This window comes from Pristis pectinata, chromosome 4 (assembly GCF_009764475.1).
Source record: "Pristis pectinata isolate sPriPec2 chromosome 4, sPriPec2.1.pri, whole genome shotgun sequence".
NCBI classification, from domain to species: domain Eukaryota; kingdom Metazoa; phylum Chordata; class Chondrichthyes; order Rhinopristiformes; family Pristidae; genus Pristis; species Pristis pectinata.
Genome location: NC_067408.1, coordinates 13,512,010 through 13,534,535, shown reverse-complemented (window position 1 = coordinate 13,534,535; position 22,526 = coordinate 13,512,010). Strand labels below are relative to the sequence as shown.

Sequence of the window (22,526 nt, the reverse complement as noted above, 5' to 3'; positions counted from 1 at the left end):
TGACTGCATGGGTTTCCTCCGGGTGCTCCAGTTTCCTCCCACATTCCAAAGACATATGGGTTAGTAGGTTAACATGGGTGTAATTGGGCAGCATGGGCTCATTGGGCCAGAAGGCCCTGTTACCGTGCTGTATAAATAAAGTTTTAAAACGTTTTAAGTTTTAAAAACTTAGTGTGAATGTTGGAAAAAACATAAAATGCAAAAAATACCTATTTATCTGATATTCTTGGAATAGCCATCAAAAGATAACAAAGAATTCTTGCAGATGATGTCTGGGGTGGTGTAAGACAATGTTGTAGTGATGGAAATTGGGAAAAAAATGAGTTAAAAGGCAGATACATGGTTGAAGTTCAGGGTCAAATATCACAAAGAGATTATGAAGTATGGCTTAGTTTCAGCTACCAGGCAGAGGGATGGACTTGATGGCTAGCTATCACAGTAGTAAAGGGAATAATCTGCCCAATATCCAGAAGGAAATTTCTGCTCATTCAGTGCTGTTTATCAGATAGACAGTTTGATGGTGCAGGGTCAAGAGAGAGTGAAGGTTGACGTTATTATAGACCATATCCAAACTACTGGATCCCCATGTAAACTGATGCTGTGCTTTTAGTCAACTTTCCCGAGGGGAAGCATCAGCTGGGAAATTAGAGAGGGGAAGGATAGAGTCCTAGGGGACACCAGATGTAATGGTGCAAGTGTGGCAAAAGAAGCCAAAATGCACGCAGGAATTCCGTCCTCCTATCCAACAGCAGCTGCTTGTTTGTCATAAAATGGCCGCTTTAGTCACCCTTTAAAAGGCACTTCTAAAAATAACATCTGAATTCCAAGTGACAGAGGTGGTGGTGGAGATGGCAGAATGTTTACTGTAAATGCAGATACCTTTAGGTTGAATCTTTTAGAGCCTTTAACTATCCTCCCCCAATCCCTTACACTAGGGAGAGACTGTTGTGCTTTTTCAAATACCAGCAAAAAAAAAGCCCCAACTTGAAGTCCCATCAAAGGAACTTCAATCCTTTTAGATTGAAGGAGATTCTCTTTGGTAAATGGTTCCAATAGCCTAAAAGTTCTTCACCTGTAATTTATGGGCCACTCTCTAAATGACTCAGTGGGTACATTAACAGGCCAGCAGAGTACTGGGTCATCCAGACCAGCATTCTCTACCTGACTGATCAGGATACAGTTGCATGATCTTAGCCAGAGGAGACGTCTTCCTAACATGCAGGAGTTTGTGATGTTGATATTTCTTTCACTTTTGTAGGTTGTCTCTGATTCTATACAAGTGAAGGCCAAAATGGCAAGAGGCATTAAACTCTCTATCACTAGTTTAAGATATAAATTCCTGCCCTTGACCATCTAACATTGTGCCAGAGAGTTAAGTGACAGGATGCTGAGTGCCACAGGGATTTGGCACAACTGTGATATCTTCTACGGATGAATAATCGACTTTACTCCCTAATATTACACAGATGTCATACTGGATGGCTTCCAGCACCTACAAACTATGGTCAAATATTAGGTTTGGAAGAATGCAACTTCTATTGGCAAACCTTGATAAGTGTTTATTTCACCTCACACTCACAGGTCCACAAAACCTCACAGGTGTTAATGCATCGCAGAACATCAGAAACATTTAAGGTGTATCACAGAACTTAATAAGTACAAACTGCCAAATGAACACAATAAATTCAAACACATATGATTCATTGACAGAGGGACAGAAGAGACCGCAGCTGCATGAACAGTGTGCTGGAGGAACTCAGCTGGTAATTGATTTATTGACAGATGAGTATTTCCTTTTGATCTTTTGAAAGGAGATAATACATATTATTTATAAATTGTCTTCTCGCATCTATAATTTGGTACTATCATAAAAACTTAAAGTAATAAAAATTGACATCAAAGCCCTAAAATGGACATCATCTATCAAAATTATTAAACTGTAGAAACTGAATTTTTGCAAAGCCAGGGCATAACTCACTACAATCAGAAGAGACGAAAAAGCCAAGGAAACTACTAAGTTTAAATACACAGCTATCACTTTTGCAAAGAAATTATCTACACAAGCCTGATGTCAACAGAAGAAACAAACCTGCTCCATTTTCTCCTCTAGATCTCGATTATCCTCCTCCATTTGCTTTTTCCTGCTTTCAAGAGCTTTGATGTCAACGTCCAGATTCATCACTTTAGTCAAGTTCTTATCAATCTGTGTCAAACGTTCCTGTAAAGAGAAACAGTTTGATTCAAAACAGAGCAAACAAACATCTGACTGCTCCAATTTAAAATGTAGTTTTACACTAAGCCACATAACCAACAGGGCTAGCTGCCAAGACCTAAAAAAAATGGGACTCAGCCAACATGGCAGGCAGCAATGGTGCTATTAATGTCTACAATTCTATGTATGAAGAATAAAATGGTAAAGATAAAGAAAACATCATTTGTTGTTCAGGTATGGAGGCAGAGTGATATTGGTAATGGACTGGTCATAACTCACACTATAACCCTAAATTTCACCATGTCTCCTTGTGAATTTGAAATCAACTAATTACATAAATTTGGAGTAAAAATCTGAGCAGCATTAATGATTACCAAATACGTATGTATTGGATTGTCATAAAAAGCCATTAGTTCACTAACATGCTTCAGAATATTACAGGAAGGCTGCAAAGTGAACACAGCTGCCTTGTACTATTCCACTGTGATTCTGTTAAAGACATTTTTCTTGCAAATTTGACATTTGACATCCTGAGTACTTCTAGCACTCAGTATTCATTATTGAAATGTCTTATATCTGAGGCTGGGGGACCAGTTTAGTTTGAATCATAACTACAGTCAGTATAAACGTGTTATAAAATCTCTAATCAGCTTGTTTAAATAAGAATCACAAATACCAGGTTATGGTAACATCAGTATTAAATTGTTGAAAAAAAACAAGACAGACAGACAATGATTGAAATTCAGATAGGTTGTTTCAAACTCAAAAGTCAAGCAAGTATTATGAACTTACTCCCGGATGTGTAGAGAATGCGCAGAGATAGGTCATCTGGTTCAAGCAGTTTATGTAGGTAAGGTTTCACACAATGTTACTTCAACTAACCTAATTAGCTTTTTCTTTATCTTCTTTATCTGACTTCCCCTTAAACATAACTTTAATTAAAAGGTATGGAAAAGGAAAACAGAATACAGAGCGATGAACCATAGATCATGTCTGTATCCTGGTAGCCACAGTGCTATTGATAGAAACTTTGTAAACTTAGTATGCAGTGCATTATCATGTAAAAGACCAAAGTCCTTGATTTAATCCTTGTAATCTGTCAATCAGGGGCAGCATCAGTTCTTGACACAAGGTTAGAGAAATATCACAAGGCTGACAAAGGTGACAGAAGATGCAACTTGCATCTCCACCAATCTGGATAGAATGTCCATCCAGGACCTCAGTGCTTCACTCCTGGACTCCATGGTGAGTGCAGGAGATCAAATGTGCCAGCATCTGACTTCCAGCTCACTTTGCAGGCTAAGAAATCAGAGGTGGGCTGAACCACCCTGTCATTGCCAGCAGGCAAAGAACGAGCTGAAAATTATCTGAAAATAACAATCATGACAAAGAATATGTCCATTTGGGAGAAATATGCCACGGTTTTCTGATCTTTAGTTTCAAATTAGAGCTGAAAATAGAACATGTTGACCACTTTAATAACCTGATATTGGAAATGGCACAACTATTTTCTAATGTTTTTGGTTCAAAGCCCTGGCTCACTAGCACTTTCTCAAGGGTAATCATGGATGGGTAATAAATTCTGGTTTTGCCAAGGACACCCAATTGTCTTGAAGGAATTCAAATAAAAAAAAATCAAAACAGAGGCAATGAACTGAAGACATTCCAATTCATTGGACTCATGCCTGCATTCAAACCCACCATGGGAAGTGAAAAGGTGGAATACCCATCCCACACCCAGTCCAACTATAATGTCGATATTCTTGCCTTTGTCATGCAAGATCAAGTACAGTAATATGATATGTATATATAAGATGTGACTTGATGTATCTTACACAATTTTGCCCAATACATCAGCCATTTGTGGCCATTTTCAATTCTGATCTGCAAATAGAAAACAATAATTCCACATTCGCAAAGGGTCTACATGTGGACTTCAAAGTTTGTGTGCCTTTGATGAGAAAAAGCATGGTATAAACATTTGTTTAATCAACAAATGCTTTGCCTAACATCAATCCCCTAAACATCTGGTGAAATACATTTGGTTAAGTGCATAAGGCCATTTCTTATTTTAAAAAAAACTAAAACAGTGCCTCATTCTCACATCTCTGCCAATTAATCAATTTCTATTGGACAACACTATCCTAAACACAGAATACATTTCTTAAAAGGCAAGACAACTTTGGGTACTCAATACTTCCATGATTATAAGCATCATTCATATTCTTGTTGCATCTTGGGTGGTTGAGCTATCCACCTACATTCCTATTTGTCCTTGGGAAGGAAAATTCTTACCACTCCAGCTAATCAGTCAACTCAACACTAAAATTTAACCAGAAGGCTATTTATAATTAACTGCACAAGTGGTGGCCAATTGGTGTCTGCCACCATTCATACTCTTCATCAGCCTCCTCGTTATAATTCATATTTATAGTCTGCTAACAATTACTCACAAATAGCCCAACACATATACCTTCCAGCTGTTTACAATAGTACCCAACTACTAAAGTTATCGGGGTATAATACCCCTAATCAGTTACCAGAAAATGGCAAAAGACTGACAAGTTTGAAGGGGGTGGGGGATGTTGTCATGGAAAACTTGACCACATTTAGAAAATGTTGTAATACAGCAGCACCTAAAAAACAAAATTGCACAGCCACATACCAATATCTTCAGAGATCAACAAATGCTACAAATATTAACTAAATATAATCCCTCGCAACCCCGATAAACATCAAGTTTGCTGCATTTAAGTTGCAAACTTCTGGCATAAAATGGTTGAATAGATTTTATTTTGTAGACCTTTTGCAATTTTCAGTTAATTTTGATTTTAATCTTTTCAGAAGGTGTGAAGTTGTGGTGGGTGTAGTTAAAGGCAAGTCTGATGATCAAACCATTTTGAAGTAGTAGCAATTTTTCATTTATATGTAAACATATGCAGATGTTGCAACATACTGAAAGGTATCAGTATGGCCTATCTTTAAAGTTGTCCAACATTCTTTTTTCAAAATTGGTCATTCTGCAACATGTCAGCTTTTGAGGGCAGGACAAGGCAGAAATATAAAACAGTTGTCACGTTTGTGGTTTGGCATGAGGTATACCTGTAGCTTGTGTGAATTCAAAGGTATCGACAACCTCCAGGGAGTCTTGCCTTCCCAACTGAAGACAAGTTTCACAGGAATACATTGCATATAGTATGAGGCTATGTGGAACTTTGCAAAATGTCAGCATTATTCCTATCAGGCTGATCAGCTGAAGGAAAGGGGTAGATATATACAACAGAGCTCCATTTACAGAGTTCCAGATTCCATTAGTAAGGGTAACAATGGCAGGACTCGACATCCCCAGCAATTCAAATCTCAAGCATGGGTAGTAAATCAATATTTACAGCAAAGACTGCATTTACAACTTACGTTATAAATATCAATGCCCGAGTGATTCTCAGACAATTCTGGAAGAATTGCTGTACATAGGTAGGTAATTCTAATCCAAAGTAGTTAGATCTTGGTGGAAATATCTTCATGTCTTTTGTTTCTACTCCCCCACCCCCAGAGAGGATGGTGGGCATGTGGAACGAGCTGCCAGAGGAAGTGGTAGGCGCAGGTACTTTTACTAGTTTTAAAAAACATTTGGACAGGTATTGGTATGTTATTATCACTTGTACCGAGGTACAGCGAAAAACTTGTCTTGCATACCGTTCGTATGGATCAATTCATTACATAGTGCATTGAGGTAGTACAGGGTAAAAACAACAACAGAATACAGAGTAAAGTGTCATAGCTACATGGAAGTGCATTGCAGGTAGACAATAAGGTGCAAGGTCGTAACAAGGTAGGTTGTGAGGTCAAGAGTCCATCTCATCATATAAGGTCGATGTCATTCAATAGTCTTATCACAGTGGATAGAAGCTGTCCTTGAGCCTGGTGGTATGTGCCGTCAGGCTCCTGTATCTTCTGCCTGATGGGAGAGGAGAGAAGAGAGAATGACCCAGGAGGGTGGGGTCTTTGATTATGCTGGCTGCTTCACCAAGGCAGTGAGAGGTATAGACAGAATCCGTGGAGGGGAGGCTGGTTTCCGTGATGTGCTGGGCTTTGTCCACAACTCTCTGCAGTTTCTTGCGGTCCAGGGCAGAGCAGTTGCCATACCAAACCGTGATGCATCCAGATAGGATCGTGCTTGATAAAAGTTGGTGAGTGTCAAAGGGGCCATGCCAAATTTCTTTTGCCTCGTGAGAAAGTAGAGGTGCTGGTGAGCTTTCTTGGCCGTGGCGTCTATGTGGTTGGACCAGGACAGGCTATTGGTGATGTTCACTCCCAGAAACTTGAAGCTCTCAACCCTCTTGACCTCAGCACCATTGACATAGACAGGTGCATGTACACCACCCTCTTTCCTGAAGTCAATGACCAGCTCTTTTGTTTTGCTGACATTGAGGGAAAGGTTGTTGTCATGACACCATGTCACTAAGCTCTCAATCTACTTCCTGTACTCCGACTCATCGTTATTTGAGATGTGGCCTACAACGGTGGTATCATCTGCAAACTTGTAGATGGAGTTACAGCAGAATCTGGCCACGTATTCATGAGTATATAGGGAGTAGAGTAGAGGGCTGAGGACGCAACCTTGTGAGGCACCAGTGTTGAGAATAATCGTGCTGGAGGTGTTGCTGCCTATCCTCACTGATGGCGGTCTGTTGGTCAGAAAGTCAAGGATCCAGTAGAAAAGGGAGGTGTTGAGTCCCAGGTCTCTGAGTTTGGTGATGAGTTTGCTTGGAATTATAGTAATGAAGGCGGAGCTGTAGTCAATAAACAATAGTCTAACGCAGATGTCTTTACTGTCCAGATGCTCCAGAGATGAGTGTTGGTCCAGGGAGATGGCGTCCACTGTAGACATGTTTCGGTGGTAGGCGAATTGCAGTGGGTCGAGATTGTCTGGGAGGCTGGAGTTAATGCGTGCCATGACCAGCCTCTCAAAGCACTTCATGATGACGGATGCCTGAGCCACTGGTCGGTAGTCATTAAGGCATGTTACTTTATTTTTCTTAGGTACTGGGATGATAGTGGTCTTCTCAAAACAGGTGGGAACCTCAGACTGAAGCAGGGAGAGGTTAAATATGTCTGCAAATATCCCTGCCAGCTGATCAGCACAAGATCTGAGCACACGGCCAGGGACACCATCTGGGCCAGATGCTTTCCTCGGGTTCACTCTCCAGAAGACTGATCTTACATCCTCGACGGTGACTACGGGTTCAGTTGCATTGGAGGCTGTAAGGGTGGGTGGTGACAATCCACTCCCCTTCAGTTCAAAACGTGCATAGAATGCGTTAAGCTCATGAGGAAGGGATGCACTGTTGTTGACTATGCTGCCCAACTTCATGTTGCAGCCCGTTATAGCACGTTACTGTTACTGCCACAATTGACGGCTGGTCTGGGACTCTATTTTGAACCAGTATTGTCTCTCGGCATTCCTGATAGCTTTTCGAAGGTCGTATCTCAATTTCTTGTAAAGGTCAGGGTCACCTGATGCAGCAGTCCTCAACTTCAGTAAGGAGTGGATCTCCCGGTTCATCCATGGTTTCCTTTTGGGAACACCTGTATCGTCTTCTTTGGTGCACAGTCCTCCACACACTTGCTGATAAAGTTCGTGATAGTAGTGATATACTCATCAAGGCTGGCAGCTGAGTCCTTGAACATGGACCAGTCCACTGACTCAAAGCAGTCGCGTAGAAGCTCATCTATTTCCTCAGACCAGCACTGCACTACTCTCTGTACTGGATCCTCCCATTTCAGTTTCTGTTTGTATGCAGGGAGGAGGCGCAGCATAGCCTGGTGGTTTGATTTACCAAAGTGAGGGTGAGGGGTGGCTTGGAAGTCACCTTTGATGTTTGTACAGCAATGGTCAAGGGCCCCTGGTGGGACAGGAGACGTGCTGGTAGTACTTTGGTAACACACACTTGAGGTTGGCCTGGTTGAAGTCACCTGCAATAATGAAGAGGGCCTCAGGGTATCCTGTCTCAAAGTTGTTGACCACGGAGTATAGCTCATTGAGCACAGGCTTCATGTCCGTCTGGGGTAGGATGTAGACTGCCATCAGGATAGCTGGTGAACTCCCATAACAGGTAGAATGGTCGACACTTCACTGTTAGATATTCCAGTCTGGGTGAGCTGGAGCTCACTAGGACCGTCACGTTTGAGCACCACAAGTTATTAAGAACAGACCCCTCCGCCTCAATCTTTGCCCGAGGACGCTGTACGGTCCATTCAGTGGATTGAGAAGCCCTCAGGTTGTATAGCACAGTCAGGTGAAGCAGATGTAAGCCACGCTTCAGTGAGACAGAGCACACAGCAGTCCCTCAGTTCTCTTTGATAGGTCAGTCTTGCCCTTATTTCATCAACTTTGTTCTCAATGGACTGGACGTTAGTTAGTAGTATGCTGGGGAGGAGGGTCTTGTATCCATGCTGTTTTAAGCTTCACCTGCAGCCCAGCCCTCTTACCATGCTTTCGAGGTAAGTGGCTGCGACTTGCCCATGAATAGGAAAGGTCCGAGGGATGTGGGCCAAATGTGGGCAAACGAGACTAGCTCAGGAAGGCAACTTGGTCGGCATGGATGAGTTGGGCTGAAGGGCCCATTTCCATGTTGTATAACTCTGACACCATCTTAATACAAGACTGGCCTGATATGAATTTGCAAATTCCTATCATTTGGATTAATGTATTTAATGCCAAAAGGTGCCATGCCTTGGTAAGTAGGATTGAAGAGAATCCCATGGCATTTTATACTTAGATTAAAAACAAGAGAATAACTAGGGAGAGGGTAGGACCACTCAAGAATAAAGGGGGGAATTTATGCTTGGAGTCAGAGGAGATGGGCGAGGTACTAGATGAGTAATTTGCACTGGTATTCACCAAAGAGGACACGGAGGATAGTGAGAGCAGTGTGGGGCATGCTAATGTGCCAGGGCATTTTGAGATCACGTAGGAGGTGTTGCTGGGTCTTTTGAAGAGCGCCAAGGTGGATCATTCCCCGGGATCTGATGGGTTATAGCCCAGGTGAATACTGTGGCCTTGAAGATTTTTGTGTGCTCACCAGCAACAGGCAAGGTCCTGGAGGTCATGAGTGCAGTCAATGTTTTTCCTCTGTTCAAGAAGGGAAACAGGAATAATCCAGGAAATTATAAACCAATAAACCTCATAACAGTGGTAGGGAAGCTACTGGAGAGGATTCTTAGGGATAGGATTTATGCGCATTTGGAAACATATGGGCTTATTAGGGCCTGTCAGCATGGCTTTGTGCAGGGCAGGTTGTGTCTTACAAACTTGATTAAGTTTTGAGGAGGTAACTAAGGTGATTGATGATGGTAGGGCAGTGGATGTTGACTATATGGAATTTAGTAAGGCATTTGACAAGGTCCCTTGTGGTAGGCCAGTCCAGAAGGTTAAAAAGCATAGGATCCACAGTGTTTGGATTCAGAATTGACTTGCCCAGAGGAGAGTTTTGGAAAGGAGGCCTATGACCAGTGGTGTTCCACACAGATTGGTGCTGGGGCCCCTGTTGTTTGTGATGTTTGTAAATGACATGGATGAAAATGTAGATCGGTGGGTTAGTAAATTTGCAGATGGCAAAGACTGGCAGAGCTGTGGACAGCATAGAGGGCTGTCAAAGGATACAGCAGAATATAGATCAGTTACAGATATGGGCAGAGAAATGGCAGATGGTGTTTAATCCGAGCAAGTATGAGGTGTTGCACTCTGGGAGGTCTAATGTAAGGGGAAAGTATACATTTAATGGCAGGACCCTTAACAGCAGTGATGTACAAAGGGATCTTGGAGTCCAAGTCTAAAAATCACTGAAAGTGACCACATAAGTAGATAGGGTGGTAAAGAAGGCATATAGCACGCTTGCCTTCATTGGTTGGGGCAATGGGTCAGGAAATCATGTTGCAGCTATATAAAACTTTGGTAGGCCGCACAGAGTATTGTGTACAATTCTGGTCACCCCATTACAGGAAGGATGTGGAGGTTTTAGAAAGGGTGCACAGAGGTTTACCAGCCTGGATTAGAGGGTATGAGCTGCAAGGACAGGTTGAACAAACTTGTGTTGTTTTCTCTGGAGCATGAGGCTAAGGGGAGACCTGATAGAAGTTTATAAAATTACAAGAGGCATAGATAGGGTAGACAGTCAGAATCTTTTTCCCAGGGTAAAACTATCGAGTACTAGAGGATATGCATTTAAGATGAGGGGGTGAAGTTTAAAGGAAATGTGTGGGACTTTTATTTGGGTGCCTGGAATGGGCCACTGGGGGAAGTGGTGGAAGCAGATATGATATAGGCATTTAAAAGGCTGTTAGATAGGCACATGACTATGTAGGGAATAAAGTGATGTGGATCATGTACAGACAGAAGAGAATTAGTTTAATTAGGCATCATGTTTGGCGCAGACATTGTTAGACAAAGGGCCTGTTCCTGGGCTATACTGTTCTGCATTCTAAGGTTACTTCACTTTAGTATCAAGTAAACAACTGATTGATTTTCACTTCCTGCTGAATACTGAGTTTGGTTATACACCCCATATAGAGTATTCTCCCGATCAGTAATCTAATTGAAACAAGAAAACTTCCTGGTTTCACCAGGCAACTTCCATGTCCCTTTCAGGATATCCCAAAGCTGCTTACAACCAGAGAAGCACTTTTGAAATGTGGTCACTCTTATACACAGGAAGCAAGCAGTCTGCTCTCACAGTGCTGCCCTGTACGTTTTCCCACAGCCTTTATTCTGTTGTTTTACTGGGTAAAGTGTGGGCAAAAAGGTTACATTACTGTGCTAATAATCCAGAGACCTGGACTGATACACCAGAGACCAAAGTTCTAATCCCATTATGACAACTGCAAAATTTAAATTTCAAAGTCTGAAACTTAAAAAAAAACTAGACATCAACAATGGTAACCACAAAACCTCACCTGGTTGACTCATGTCTGTCAGCCTTACCTAGTGAACCCACCCACCAATGTAGTTAACTCTGAAATAACCAACCACATGTACTGCATTGAAGCAGGATAAGAATAAAAGCTGGTGGGCCCAGGTGTGATCAATTCAGGCACTCAATTTGCACTTGGCAAAGTCACTTCAGGCCCATTTGACCTTCCAAAGGACTGGTGTCTAAATGTAGTGGTTTGTCCCACAAGTAGTCAAGCAACAACATGGCACGGTCTGTCTCACAGAATCACATCTTACATCAGACTCTCAATTCCAGGGCATGTCTTATTCCAGGACAGAGTCACAGTGTCATACAGATGGGAATCTCAGATACCATAAAGTCTTGTGGTATCAGGTCAAACATGATTAACATCTATGATCCTCTCTGAGCTGATAAATCAGTGTTTTTTTGTTGACTAACACTTGAAAAAGCACTGAAAGTGGCATGTGCACAGACTACTCTGGAAGAAGAACTTCAATGGCTATCACCAAGAGTGGCTTTGTAACATCACAAGTGAATGAGCTGATCACATCCTGAAGGACAAAGCTGCCACACTGGCTCTGCAGCAGATGATGAGTGATCCAACACAAGGGATAAACCTATTTGACCTCATCCTCGTCAATCTACTCGTAGCAGATACACCTGCTGATGAAAGCACTGGTGCTGAGGAGACATTGTCTCAACTTGACAACAAAGACTGGATTGTGTGACATTACAATCACGCTGAGATGGATTTCAATCAATTTATTTCAAGACCTCAATTACATTGTTCTTATCTTTCTATAATAGAAGGAATACAAACATAATTTATATAAACTCTCCTGATATCTCTCCCCACAAAGCACATGTAACAATCTGGTGAATTAGAATTCTGGACAATTATAAAGAGGCACTGATGGGTTAAATGGGGAAAAATATCACAGATGGGTTTCATTGCAGACATCTGTTTTGAACCTATAAAGGACAGATCCAACTGATTCAGTCAAAAGCTAGGATCCAGGGAGATTTGAGGATCACATTGACCAATCCCTCTAAAAAGGAGGAAGACTGCAGGCTTCAAGCTCATCCAAATTGAAAACAAATTCCACCATTTCAAAATGTAATGAGGAAAGTTTATGGTTCAAAGTCAAATTCAAAAGCTGCGCTCCTGCCACAGTGAACATATCTCGCCCAAGGTGCACTATCCAGAAATGGACACCGTATTCCAAATGTGGTCTAATTAGGCCTACATATAGCTCTCCTCACCCTTTATACTCCAGCCCTCCAAATATAAAGGTAATCAGATCATTAGCCACATTCAATATCTTTTATACCTGACCTCTACTTTTTAGTTATTTAGCTTTTTACTATATGTAAGGCACATAGGTCCATTCTTAGGTCCAAAATGGATAACCTTGCTTTTCCCAATAAAATGAAATCAATCTGCTACAGTTTTGCAGAATTTATTTCCAAACACATTCCTCTGTCTACTGATTTCAGTAAGGTTCATCACATGCTATCATGACTTCATTCATTCCAAGTGGAGTCCAGCAGGGGAACTGCAAACTTCCATGCTCTTGCCAGGTGGATGTGCACAAATCCAAAAGCCCCTTGCTTGGTCTCAGTACCCTATTAGTCATTGCCTGCCAACCTGAGGAGGACCCATTTATTCTTACTCTTTGTTTCCTCACAATTCACAAGAGTATATTACCACTACTTCCTTGTGTGCTTCAAACTTGTTCACCAAGCGTTGATGGTGTAGTGATTGGTATACACTGGCATGCAAAAGTTTGGGCATCCCTGGTCAAAATTTCTGTTACTGTGAATAGCTGAGTAAAAGATGACCTGATTTCCAAAAGGCATAAAGTTAAAGATGACACGTTTCTTTAATATTTTAAGCAAGATTACGTTTTTATTTCCATCTTTTACAGTTTCAATATAACAAAAAAGGAAAAGGGACCGAAGCAAAAGTTTGGGCACCCTGCATGGTCAGTACTTAGTAACACCCCCTTTGGCAAGTATCACAGCCTGTAAACGCTTTCTGTAGCCAGCTAGGAGTCTTTCAATTCTTGTTTGAGGGATTTTCATCCATTCTGTGAGATTCTTGCGCCGTCTCGCATGCACTGCTCTTTTGAGGTCTATCCACAGATTTTCGATGATGTTTAGGTTGGGGGACTGTGAGGGCCATGGCAAAACCTTCAGCTTGTGCCTCTTGAGTTAGTCCATTGTGGATCTTGAGGTGTGTTTAGGATCTTTATCCTGTTGTAGAAGCCATCCTCTTTTCATCTTCAGCTTCCTTTTTTTTTACAGATGGTGCGATGTTTGCTTCCAGAATTTGCTGGTATTTAATTGAATTCATTCTTCCCTCTACCAGTGAAATGTTCTCCATGCCACTGGCTGCAACATAAGCCCAAAGCATGATCGGTCCACCCCCGTGCTTAACAGTTGGAGAGGTGTTCTTTTCATGAAATTCTGCACCCTTTTTTCTCCAAACATACGTTTGCTCTTTGCAGCCAAGAAGTTCTATTTTAACTTCATCAGTCCACAGGACTTGTTTCCAAAATGCATCAGGCTTGTTTAGATATTCCTTTGCAAACTTCTGACACTGAATTTTGTGGTGAGGACGCAGGAAAGTAACAGAAATTTTGACCGGGGGTGCCCAAACTTTTGCATGCCACTGTACAGGCAATCGCTGCATTACGGCCATTCGGGTGACAGAAACTCACTCTTACAGAATTCACAAATCAGTACCTGAAAATTTGAGATATATAACACGTGCTCGTGCAATTTATGTGAGAAAATTAAATGAATAAACACACAATATATTTTAAAAATTGCATTTCTTGATGCATGCGCAAGTGACGCAGCTTCATGTTCTGGAAAATAGTGATAAGGACACAATTTTCTTGTGTTCTAGGAAGACAAGCCCCCCTTCCACCATAATGCAGGGTCACCTGTAGATGGGCAAAAAGGTTGGCATGGACATGATGAGCCAAAGGGCCTGTTTCTGTGCTGTGCAGCTCTATGATTCCATAACCTCCTGTGTGGCACCTTATCGGGAACTTTCCAAAAACCCCAACATACCATGCTGCCCTCAGCTTCACTACATCCTCACAGATCCCAATAAATTATTATATAATTTCCTTTTCACAAATTCATTTTGATTTGTCTCAATTACTTGGAAGCTACTAAAGAAAAACATTGTTAAAAATTCAAGAAAATGTTTAAGATAATTTTTAAAAAATTGTTTTTAAACATACAACACAGTAAAACAAATTCAGGCTTCCCTGCAGAAGATATCACTGCCCCATTGGGACACTAAGAAAAGTCAACTAGTGTAACACAGAAACAAGCTTGGAAGATGCCGCTGCTAGTTTAGGTCCACACCAGCAATGGGAAACAGGACCTGAACAAGTCCTGATATTAGTGCTGGCAGTGGAGCAGAGTTTCCGAGTCAATAAGTTCAATGGCAGATCAATAGATTCTTGTCATTCAGTGAATATTATTGTTAGGGTACAAATTTGAATTTTTCAAATTCAGATCATTACCAACAATGTGTAAGAGCAGTAACCCTGACCCCCTCCACTTACAGGGGCATGGGTATCTTTACACAGATCTGCTAGGGCAGAAGTTGCAGTATGGAGTCAAGAAAGCATCAACTATCCCAAGCATATTACACATTCCAACACAGAAAACTGTACTTTTGACCTAACATTTATACACAAAGATCTTAATATAGTTATAAGGAAATTACTGGCATTTTTGGAGCAATAGGTCTTTTTTTTCTTACACAGGTACACATACTACAGAGTCCTACAATAAGATGATATCTTAGCTGCAGAGTAAATCAAGCAGGCATTTCAGCATCTGTATTGTCACCTTTACGCCACAATGGTGGATTTCAAAAGAGAGTCCAACACTGATTTCCTCTGTCAAAAGAAATCAAAAGTAAAATGTGTTACCTCTAAGGGAGCTATCTGATTTTCAATCAACTGAACGTTCTCCTTTGAAGCAGCCAGCTGGGTCTCTTTCTCAGTCACCTGATGCTGGATTTCCTGGGCCTTTTCCTTGTTTTGCTTCAGGTACTTGAGCTCCGTTTGGTAATCTCGGACATTTTGTGACTGCTTCAGGCGGACCTGACGAAGCATTTCTAAAGCTTTAATGTACCTAGAGTGAAACAGCAAATTTACATTCTTTGTCGCAACAACTGATTTAACAGAAATTAATTCAATTTCGGAAAGATGTTCTTAAATTAAAAATGCAATTCTCATTCATTGAAGTGTTATAAAGTCTCAAGGTATTAGTAAAGTTATAGCATGGTTCTCTACAAGCTCTGCAGCAGGTCCTGGGGCAATAAGTCCCCTTGCTATTACATGACTGTATTTGGAGGGTAGTGCTGTATGCCATTAAATAAAATTCGAGCCTAGAAACTGTTCTCTCTCATGCGATATTTGTGTGCAATGCAGTCATCTTCTTAGGTGCTTCCTCGAGATTGAATGTGACTTGCTTCCCCACCAGTACTGTGGGTTCTGAGGTGAATGATACGGGATCCAGACTGTGCCACTAGGACACAACACACTTGATGGTTTGGATGATTTGCACTCCTTCTGCCATTGATATTCTGTTTCTTGGAGTTCCCAATGTTTGGACTTGTGCTCTTAAAACTATCTCAAATGCTTCTCCTCCACTTTGCGTGGTCAGTGGCCTAGATTCAGTGGGGATGCTTCATTTCTTCCAAGGAATGAAAGCTTTGAGAATATCCTTGGATCTTTTCCTTTGTCTGCCTGGATACAGTCTGCGTTGGAAGTCTGGTGTGTTAATGAGGTAGCCTGCCCAATGGAAACAATTGAATATAATTGGGTCTCAATGCAATGAAGTATGCTTTCTATTAAAAAAAAGTTTAAACAAGAAACAAAGGGATTTATTGCACACTCATCTGGGTCTATGACTTTTCTTCCAAGTTCCTCAATGTGTCTCTTGCATTAATGGAGTCATTTCCAACTACACGCATTGTTATAATCAGGCGGACACTTCAGTAATTTTCGTCCATGCATGCAGGACCTGTGAACAATGCAGGGCATTCTCACAGGAGCACTTAACTGTGAGGTTGCCCAAAGGAGATCTACAGGAGGCAGGTCTGAAGTCATGAAGTTCACTGCTGAGATTGCAGTTCAGGTCATGATCGCACCCCCTCTCTGGCCCCTCCAGCACCCAATTTCCACCCTCCCCTATCTCTCCCAGTAGCCCACTGACACCCCAACTCATTTTTCCTCTGCCCTGGTCCTGTGGGCTCTCTTCTACAACCTAGTCTAATTATGACCTTCAACATTCATTCACCATCCTAGAGCCCCCCAACTTACTCATTATCTTCCACAGTCTGCAATAGCAGAGTGCACCAAAGATAAAGCCTTTTAGCAAGTTAATTTGCAAGACCTTGGTGCACTACTGAATTCTGAAGCAGTAAGTCCTTGGGGGAAAAATTGCATTGTTGGCCTGTGGTGCACTGCCACTCAAATATGCTTTCCCAAGCCAAGGGTTCCTCGGCTCATAACTTGGCCATTGGGAAGAAGAACAGCCAGTTAAAGTAATTAAGAATTAGGGTGTTAATGGAGAAGTTCATTCTGCCTTCAATGCAGGTACCAAAATGGCCCTTGTTCAGGGACACATGCCAATCCGTCTAGATCCTTTCAAAGAGGTATTTTTCTGTATATCGGTGGTCTGAACTTTGCTCGTTTCTCCAGCTGTGTATGTTCACCACCCGGGATTTCAGAAGTTGTGTACATCATGGTGCGTTATTTTACAACACATCTGGATCTTTTATGGAACCAGCATGCAATCCTAAACATTGCTAGAATTCCTCATCAGGCTTCGGGTGAAGAGGTTGGAGCACTGCTGAGATGGGCAAGGCAGAGACACCCCACTTCTCTGTTGTCAACTTGGAGAGTTAATAGTATAACGGCTCATAGTGTGCACATAGAGCAGGAAGTTATCAAAACAAAATGTTCTACACAGAGTCAGACAGCATGGAAACAGGCCCTTCAGCCCACTGAGTTCACATTGTCCATCAAGCATCCATTTATACTATTCTCAGTTTATTCTCCTCATATTCCCATTAACTCTCCCACTCTAGCACTCACCTACACAGTAAGGGCAATTTACAGTGGCCAATTAACCCACAAACCCGCACATCTTTGGGATATGCGAGGAAACTGGAGCACCTGGAAGAAATTCAGGTGGTTACAAGGAGAAACATAAACTCCATACACACAGCACCAGAGATCAGGATTGAACCCAAGTCACTGGAAAGGAGAGGGAGCGCAGTTCTGCTGGCCGTACCACACGCAGCTGCTTGAGCTCTTTTGTCGACACTTGTGTTACCTCTAGACTTGACTTTTCAAAGCAATTCTGGCTGGTCTCCCACCTTCTACCTTTTGTAAACTTGATATCATCCAAAGATCTATCACTAAATCCCACTTACCTATCAATAATGGCCCTTCACACCTGCATCAACCTCAAGTTATCAACTATTTTCAACTCTATCCAAGGTCTTGTCCTTCATTAACTCCAGCCCATGACAGGTTGAGACAATCATCTTCATTTAATGCATAACCTCTTGGATATCCCCACTTTAACTGCTTCACTGCTGACGGACATGCTTTCAGTTGTCATGGCCTCAAGCTCTGGAAATCATTCCCTAAATTTCTTCTTCCTCCTTTAAGACACTCCTGAAAATCATCTTCCCTAAAACTTCTGTGTAGGCCATGGTGTTGAATTATATCTGATTACAACACCTTGATGTTCCTTGGGATGTTTGGTAATGGTATTTGTTCGGGTACTTGAATAGGAAAGGGGTCTGGATCAAAGGCGGATAAATGGGATTAGCTGAGATGGGAATCTTGGTCGGTATGGACTGGTTGAGCCGAAGAACCTGTTTCCATGATGTATGACTCCATGTATTGGTTTATTATTGTGACATGCACCGAGATGCAGAGAAAAGCTTTAGTTTGTATGCCATCCAGAGAGATCATACCATACATAAGTTACATCAAGGCAGTAAAAAGGAAAACAGAATGCAGAATATAGTGCTGCAGTTACAGAGAAAGTGCAGTGCAGATAGACAAATAAAGTGCAAGGGCCAAGACGAGGTAGATTGGGAGATCAGGAGTTCATATTTTGTGTACGAGAGGTCCATTCAAGAATCTGATAACAGCGGGATAGAAGCTGTCCTTGAGCCTGGTGGTTTGTGGTCTCAAGCTTTTGGATCTTCTGCCTGATGGAAGAGGGGAGAAGAGAGAATGATCGGGGTGGGAGGCATCTTTGATTATGTTTTCCAATGCTAGAGATGAAAAGAATGTGAAATGAACTTACACGTCAAGATGTCCATGCATTGACCTATATTCTAGTCACTGCATAACAAAAATGTATTCAGCTTGGCTCATGGAAATAAATACCACATTCTGAGAAATGGAAAGAAATCTCACCTTGTGGCTGAGAAAATCTCATCAAATTTCTGCTTCAGAGCCTTCCCCTCACTCAGAGGCCAGTTTGAATCTTCTTGATGACAGAATATAACGTTATTTAACACAGCTTTTGAGACACCCAAGGCACTGATCATCTCACGATCCATCTCGGCACATTTTGAACTCAAGCTGACTTTTTCTCCATGCCTTTGAAAAGAAATGTAAAAGTTTTCAATGATACTTCTCAATTTTTCTTCCTTTTGTGAACATCATGTTTTTTCTCCCCCCCCTTCCCCCCCTCAGAAAGGAAAGTAATTCCACATTTCTTAATCTACCTAACATCACAGGTTCATTCAAGACAATATTTATCTGCAATTAATAACATAATGGAAAAATCATCTTGGCATTATCACAATGCTGCCTTAAGGAACTAGTGCATGAACTGATTTCCACATTTCCAGTGTTTCAATACTTAACACTCTAAATGTACTTTGCAGACTGCAAGATGCTTTAGAGATTGCAAGATAATAAAAGAAGCCTTACAAATGCAAGCTCTTCTTTTTTTTAAAAAAGATATCCACTACCCTTGAGCTTGGCTCTGGTCCGTAAACCAGTCACCATTCTTTGAGATATCAAACAGTTAACGAGCAACATCTGTCACACAAAAATTTTCCTTGTTGAGTTGGACTCACTTCATTCGTGTAATCACGCCCTCCAAGGTTTTGAATTCAGTCTTTTTTCCCTTCTGAGTGCAAAGCATTGACCTCTGCACAGCCACCATTCCTCCATTCACATCTCGAAACTGTAGACGGATTTGCGCTCGCACATCAGTTTCATGGGCAACCTTTATCAAAAACAAACATGCTTATTTCCTGCCCTTCTTTATTTCAAATCCCAAAAAACACAAGTATAAGTCGGCGATTAGTTTTACACTTGTTTAAAACTGTTTTCATCAGTTTTGTCCATCATTGCAAAGAATAACAAATTACACAATGCATCATTGTTTTCGAATACCTCCACGCTCTGACCCTCTCCATCCACAAGCCCCCAGTCCTACTCCAATTTTGGTTTCTTACTCATGCCCAATTTTAATCACTCACCATGGTTTCACCAAAGGACTTTCATCTGCCCATTCCCTAAACTCTGGAATTCCCTCTCTGATCTTGCTCAGTCCCCACTTTTTGGATGCTCTTGATGGACTACCTCTTTGACCAAGCTGACCTTCTGTATGGCTGCACATTAACTTTGTTTAATGCTGTATTTGTTCACTGGACCCTGGGGCTGGGAGCAGGGCCAGGTCTGCAGCCAGAGCTGGGGCTGGGAATGGGATCAGATACGGAGCCAGAGTCGGAATCCGAACCCCAGAACGGGGCCAGATTCGTGGCCAGGGACAGGAATGCGGCCGGAATCCGGAGCAAAGATGGGAGGGTGGATGGAAGTGGTGAGAATCGTCTCACAATGCTTAAGTACCTGGACAAGCACTTGAACCGCCAAGGTGTAAAAGGCTATGGACCAAGTGCTGGTAAATGGGATTAAAATAGGTGGGTACTTGATGGTCGGCATGGACATGATGGACTGAAGGGCCTGTTTCTGTGCTTTATGACCTCAGTGCAACAACCACTGTCCAAGTATTGGCTCCTGTTAGAATATATCATTTGAGCAAGGGACTGCAAAGATGTTCAAGTCACCTACACCATGATAAATATCAAAAGCTGCTTGACTGATTACTGCCTAACCCACTTTATAATCTCCATCAAACTGACCTCAAAAGATCTGCAGAAATGTGGCCTCAAGGAAATCAATGTCAAACCTCTCAAGGATACCACAAATGCAGCTCTTAGACAGAGCTTTGCAGACAACCTGCCCATTCCCAGCCACCGGCAGAGTGTCCACAGTGTACAGGCTACCCTTAAGTCCACCATAACTGACACCTGTGAAGAGCTTCTAGGCTTCTCTACCAAGAACAACCTGGACTGGTTTGATGAGAACGACAGGAAGACTGAGGAACTAATTAACTGCAAACATAAGGCACTCCTGGATTGGAAGCTCCACTGAGCAAAGGAAATTGCCAGTCATGGCAAATGGCAAATTCATCAGGCACTTTTAAGAGGGGCTTGGATGGGCACATGAATGAGAGGAAAATGGAGGGATATGGGATCTCTACAGGTAGAAGGAATTAGCTATATTGGCACAACATTGTGGGCCGAAGGGCCTGTTGTGCTGTACTGTTCTATGTTCCAAATGAAAATTGTTATTGAACTGAATGTCATTAATTTGTAGATCTTTTTAATTAGTTAAACTATTTAATGGAATGATATTCTGAAAAGTTTTTTTTTATGTATTTCTTTTATTTGAAAATAAAACTGATGAGAGAGGTGACATTCTTACTAGTACATTAAAAATCAATGATCATCTTTCTGACATATTATAACAGCTAAAGCACACACGTGAATCATGGGAGAATTGGTGTGAAGACACATCATCGGGGAAAATCTAACAGCATCAAACTTCTGGTGCTAAAGAGAGGAGTCATGGTCAGACTCTTACAGCACGGAAACAAACACTCCAGACCACCAAACTCATACAAATTTTACACTCATTCTATTGTATTCTCCCCACATTTCCATCAGTTGCCCCAAATTTTACCAATCACCTATGCACTAGGGGCAATTTACAGTGACCAAATAATCTTTGGGATGTGGGAGGAAACTAGAGCACCGGGAGGAAACCCATGTGGTCACAGGAGAACATATAAACTCCACACAGACAGCACCCGAGGTCAGGATCGAACCAGGTTGCTGGAGCTGTGAGGCAGCAGCTGCAACACTTCATCACACCTACAACTCCTCCTTTGCTTAAAAAGTACAGCCATGCTTAAAACACATGACTGAATCACAAACGAACACAAATTTAAGGTGTGATTGGTCATTTGGTCCATTTCCCCCCTCACCAACCAAATGAACCACACAGACACTCTGCTCACATCAAGTCCTGTTCTAGGTATTTTTCAGAATATGATAAATGTTTGCGTTTTACTGTCAGCTGGTTTTGTGCTATTTTTAAATTGATTTTCTGTAAATACTTTGAGCAAAAACCATTCTGAGGATGATAATCTCTCAACATCACACAATGACTTTTCAGTCTGCGGAAACACACAAAGTGTCCTGGGCCATTTCTGGCACATTAAAGGATATAGCTGCTGCAGATACTTATCTACTGCTTGCTCTTGTAAATTTAAGAACTCATTTTAATGTTGTGACCTCGCTTGGAATCTGCATATATACTGCAAATCTGACTTCTTGTTTAAAGGATTAAAAACAAAACATGGATTTCCTTCATTTAATCTTTGATACAATCTGTTTGAGTCTCAAACCTAACTGGTTCACTGCTTTCTGCACTTTGTTGGCTTGCTCTTTTCACTATTGTTGAGCACACATTCAATTCTGTAAGAAATTAATATGAAGTGGTCACACATGATGAAAGTCACCTTCACTAGGGAATGCATTTGCTAGGAACTGCATCCATGTGTATCAAATTGGTATTGGTTTATTATTGTCACTTGTAGCGAGGTACAGTGAAAAACTTGTCTTGTATACTCGATCGTGCAGAACAATTCATTACACAGTGCATTGAGGTAGTACAGGGTAAAAACAATAACAGAGTACAAAGTATCACAGCTACAGAGGAAGTGCATTGCAGGTAGACAATAAGGTGCAAGGTCACAACAAGGTAGATTGTGAGGTCAAGAGTCCATTTTATCGTATAACTGAACCATTCAATAGTCTTATCACAGTGGGATAGAAGCTGTCCTTGAGCCTGGTGGTATGTGCCCTCAGGCTCCTATATCTTCTGCCTGATGGGAGAGGGGAGAAGAGAGAATGACTTGGGTGGGTGGGGTCTTTG

The 22,526-nt window shown here is 41.7% G+C and overlaps 1 protein-coding gene across 1 annotated transcript in view; it reads right to left on the bottom strand.

Moving 5' to 3' along the window:
* rad50 (RAD50 homolog, double strand break repair protein) overlaps nt 1–22,526 on the bottom strand; it is a 134,462-nt gene that overhangs the window by 90,964 nt on the left and 20,972 nt on the right. The window contains 4 exon segments of the mRNA XM_052014835.1: nt 2,090–2,218; nt 15,126–15,330; nt 18,645–18,830; nt 19,316–19,467. Of these exon segments, the coding sequence (XP_051870795.1) occupies nt 2,090–2,218; nt 15,126–15,330; nt 18,645–18,830; nt 19,316–19,467 (672 nt within the window).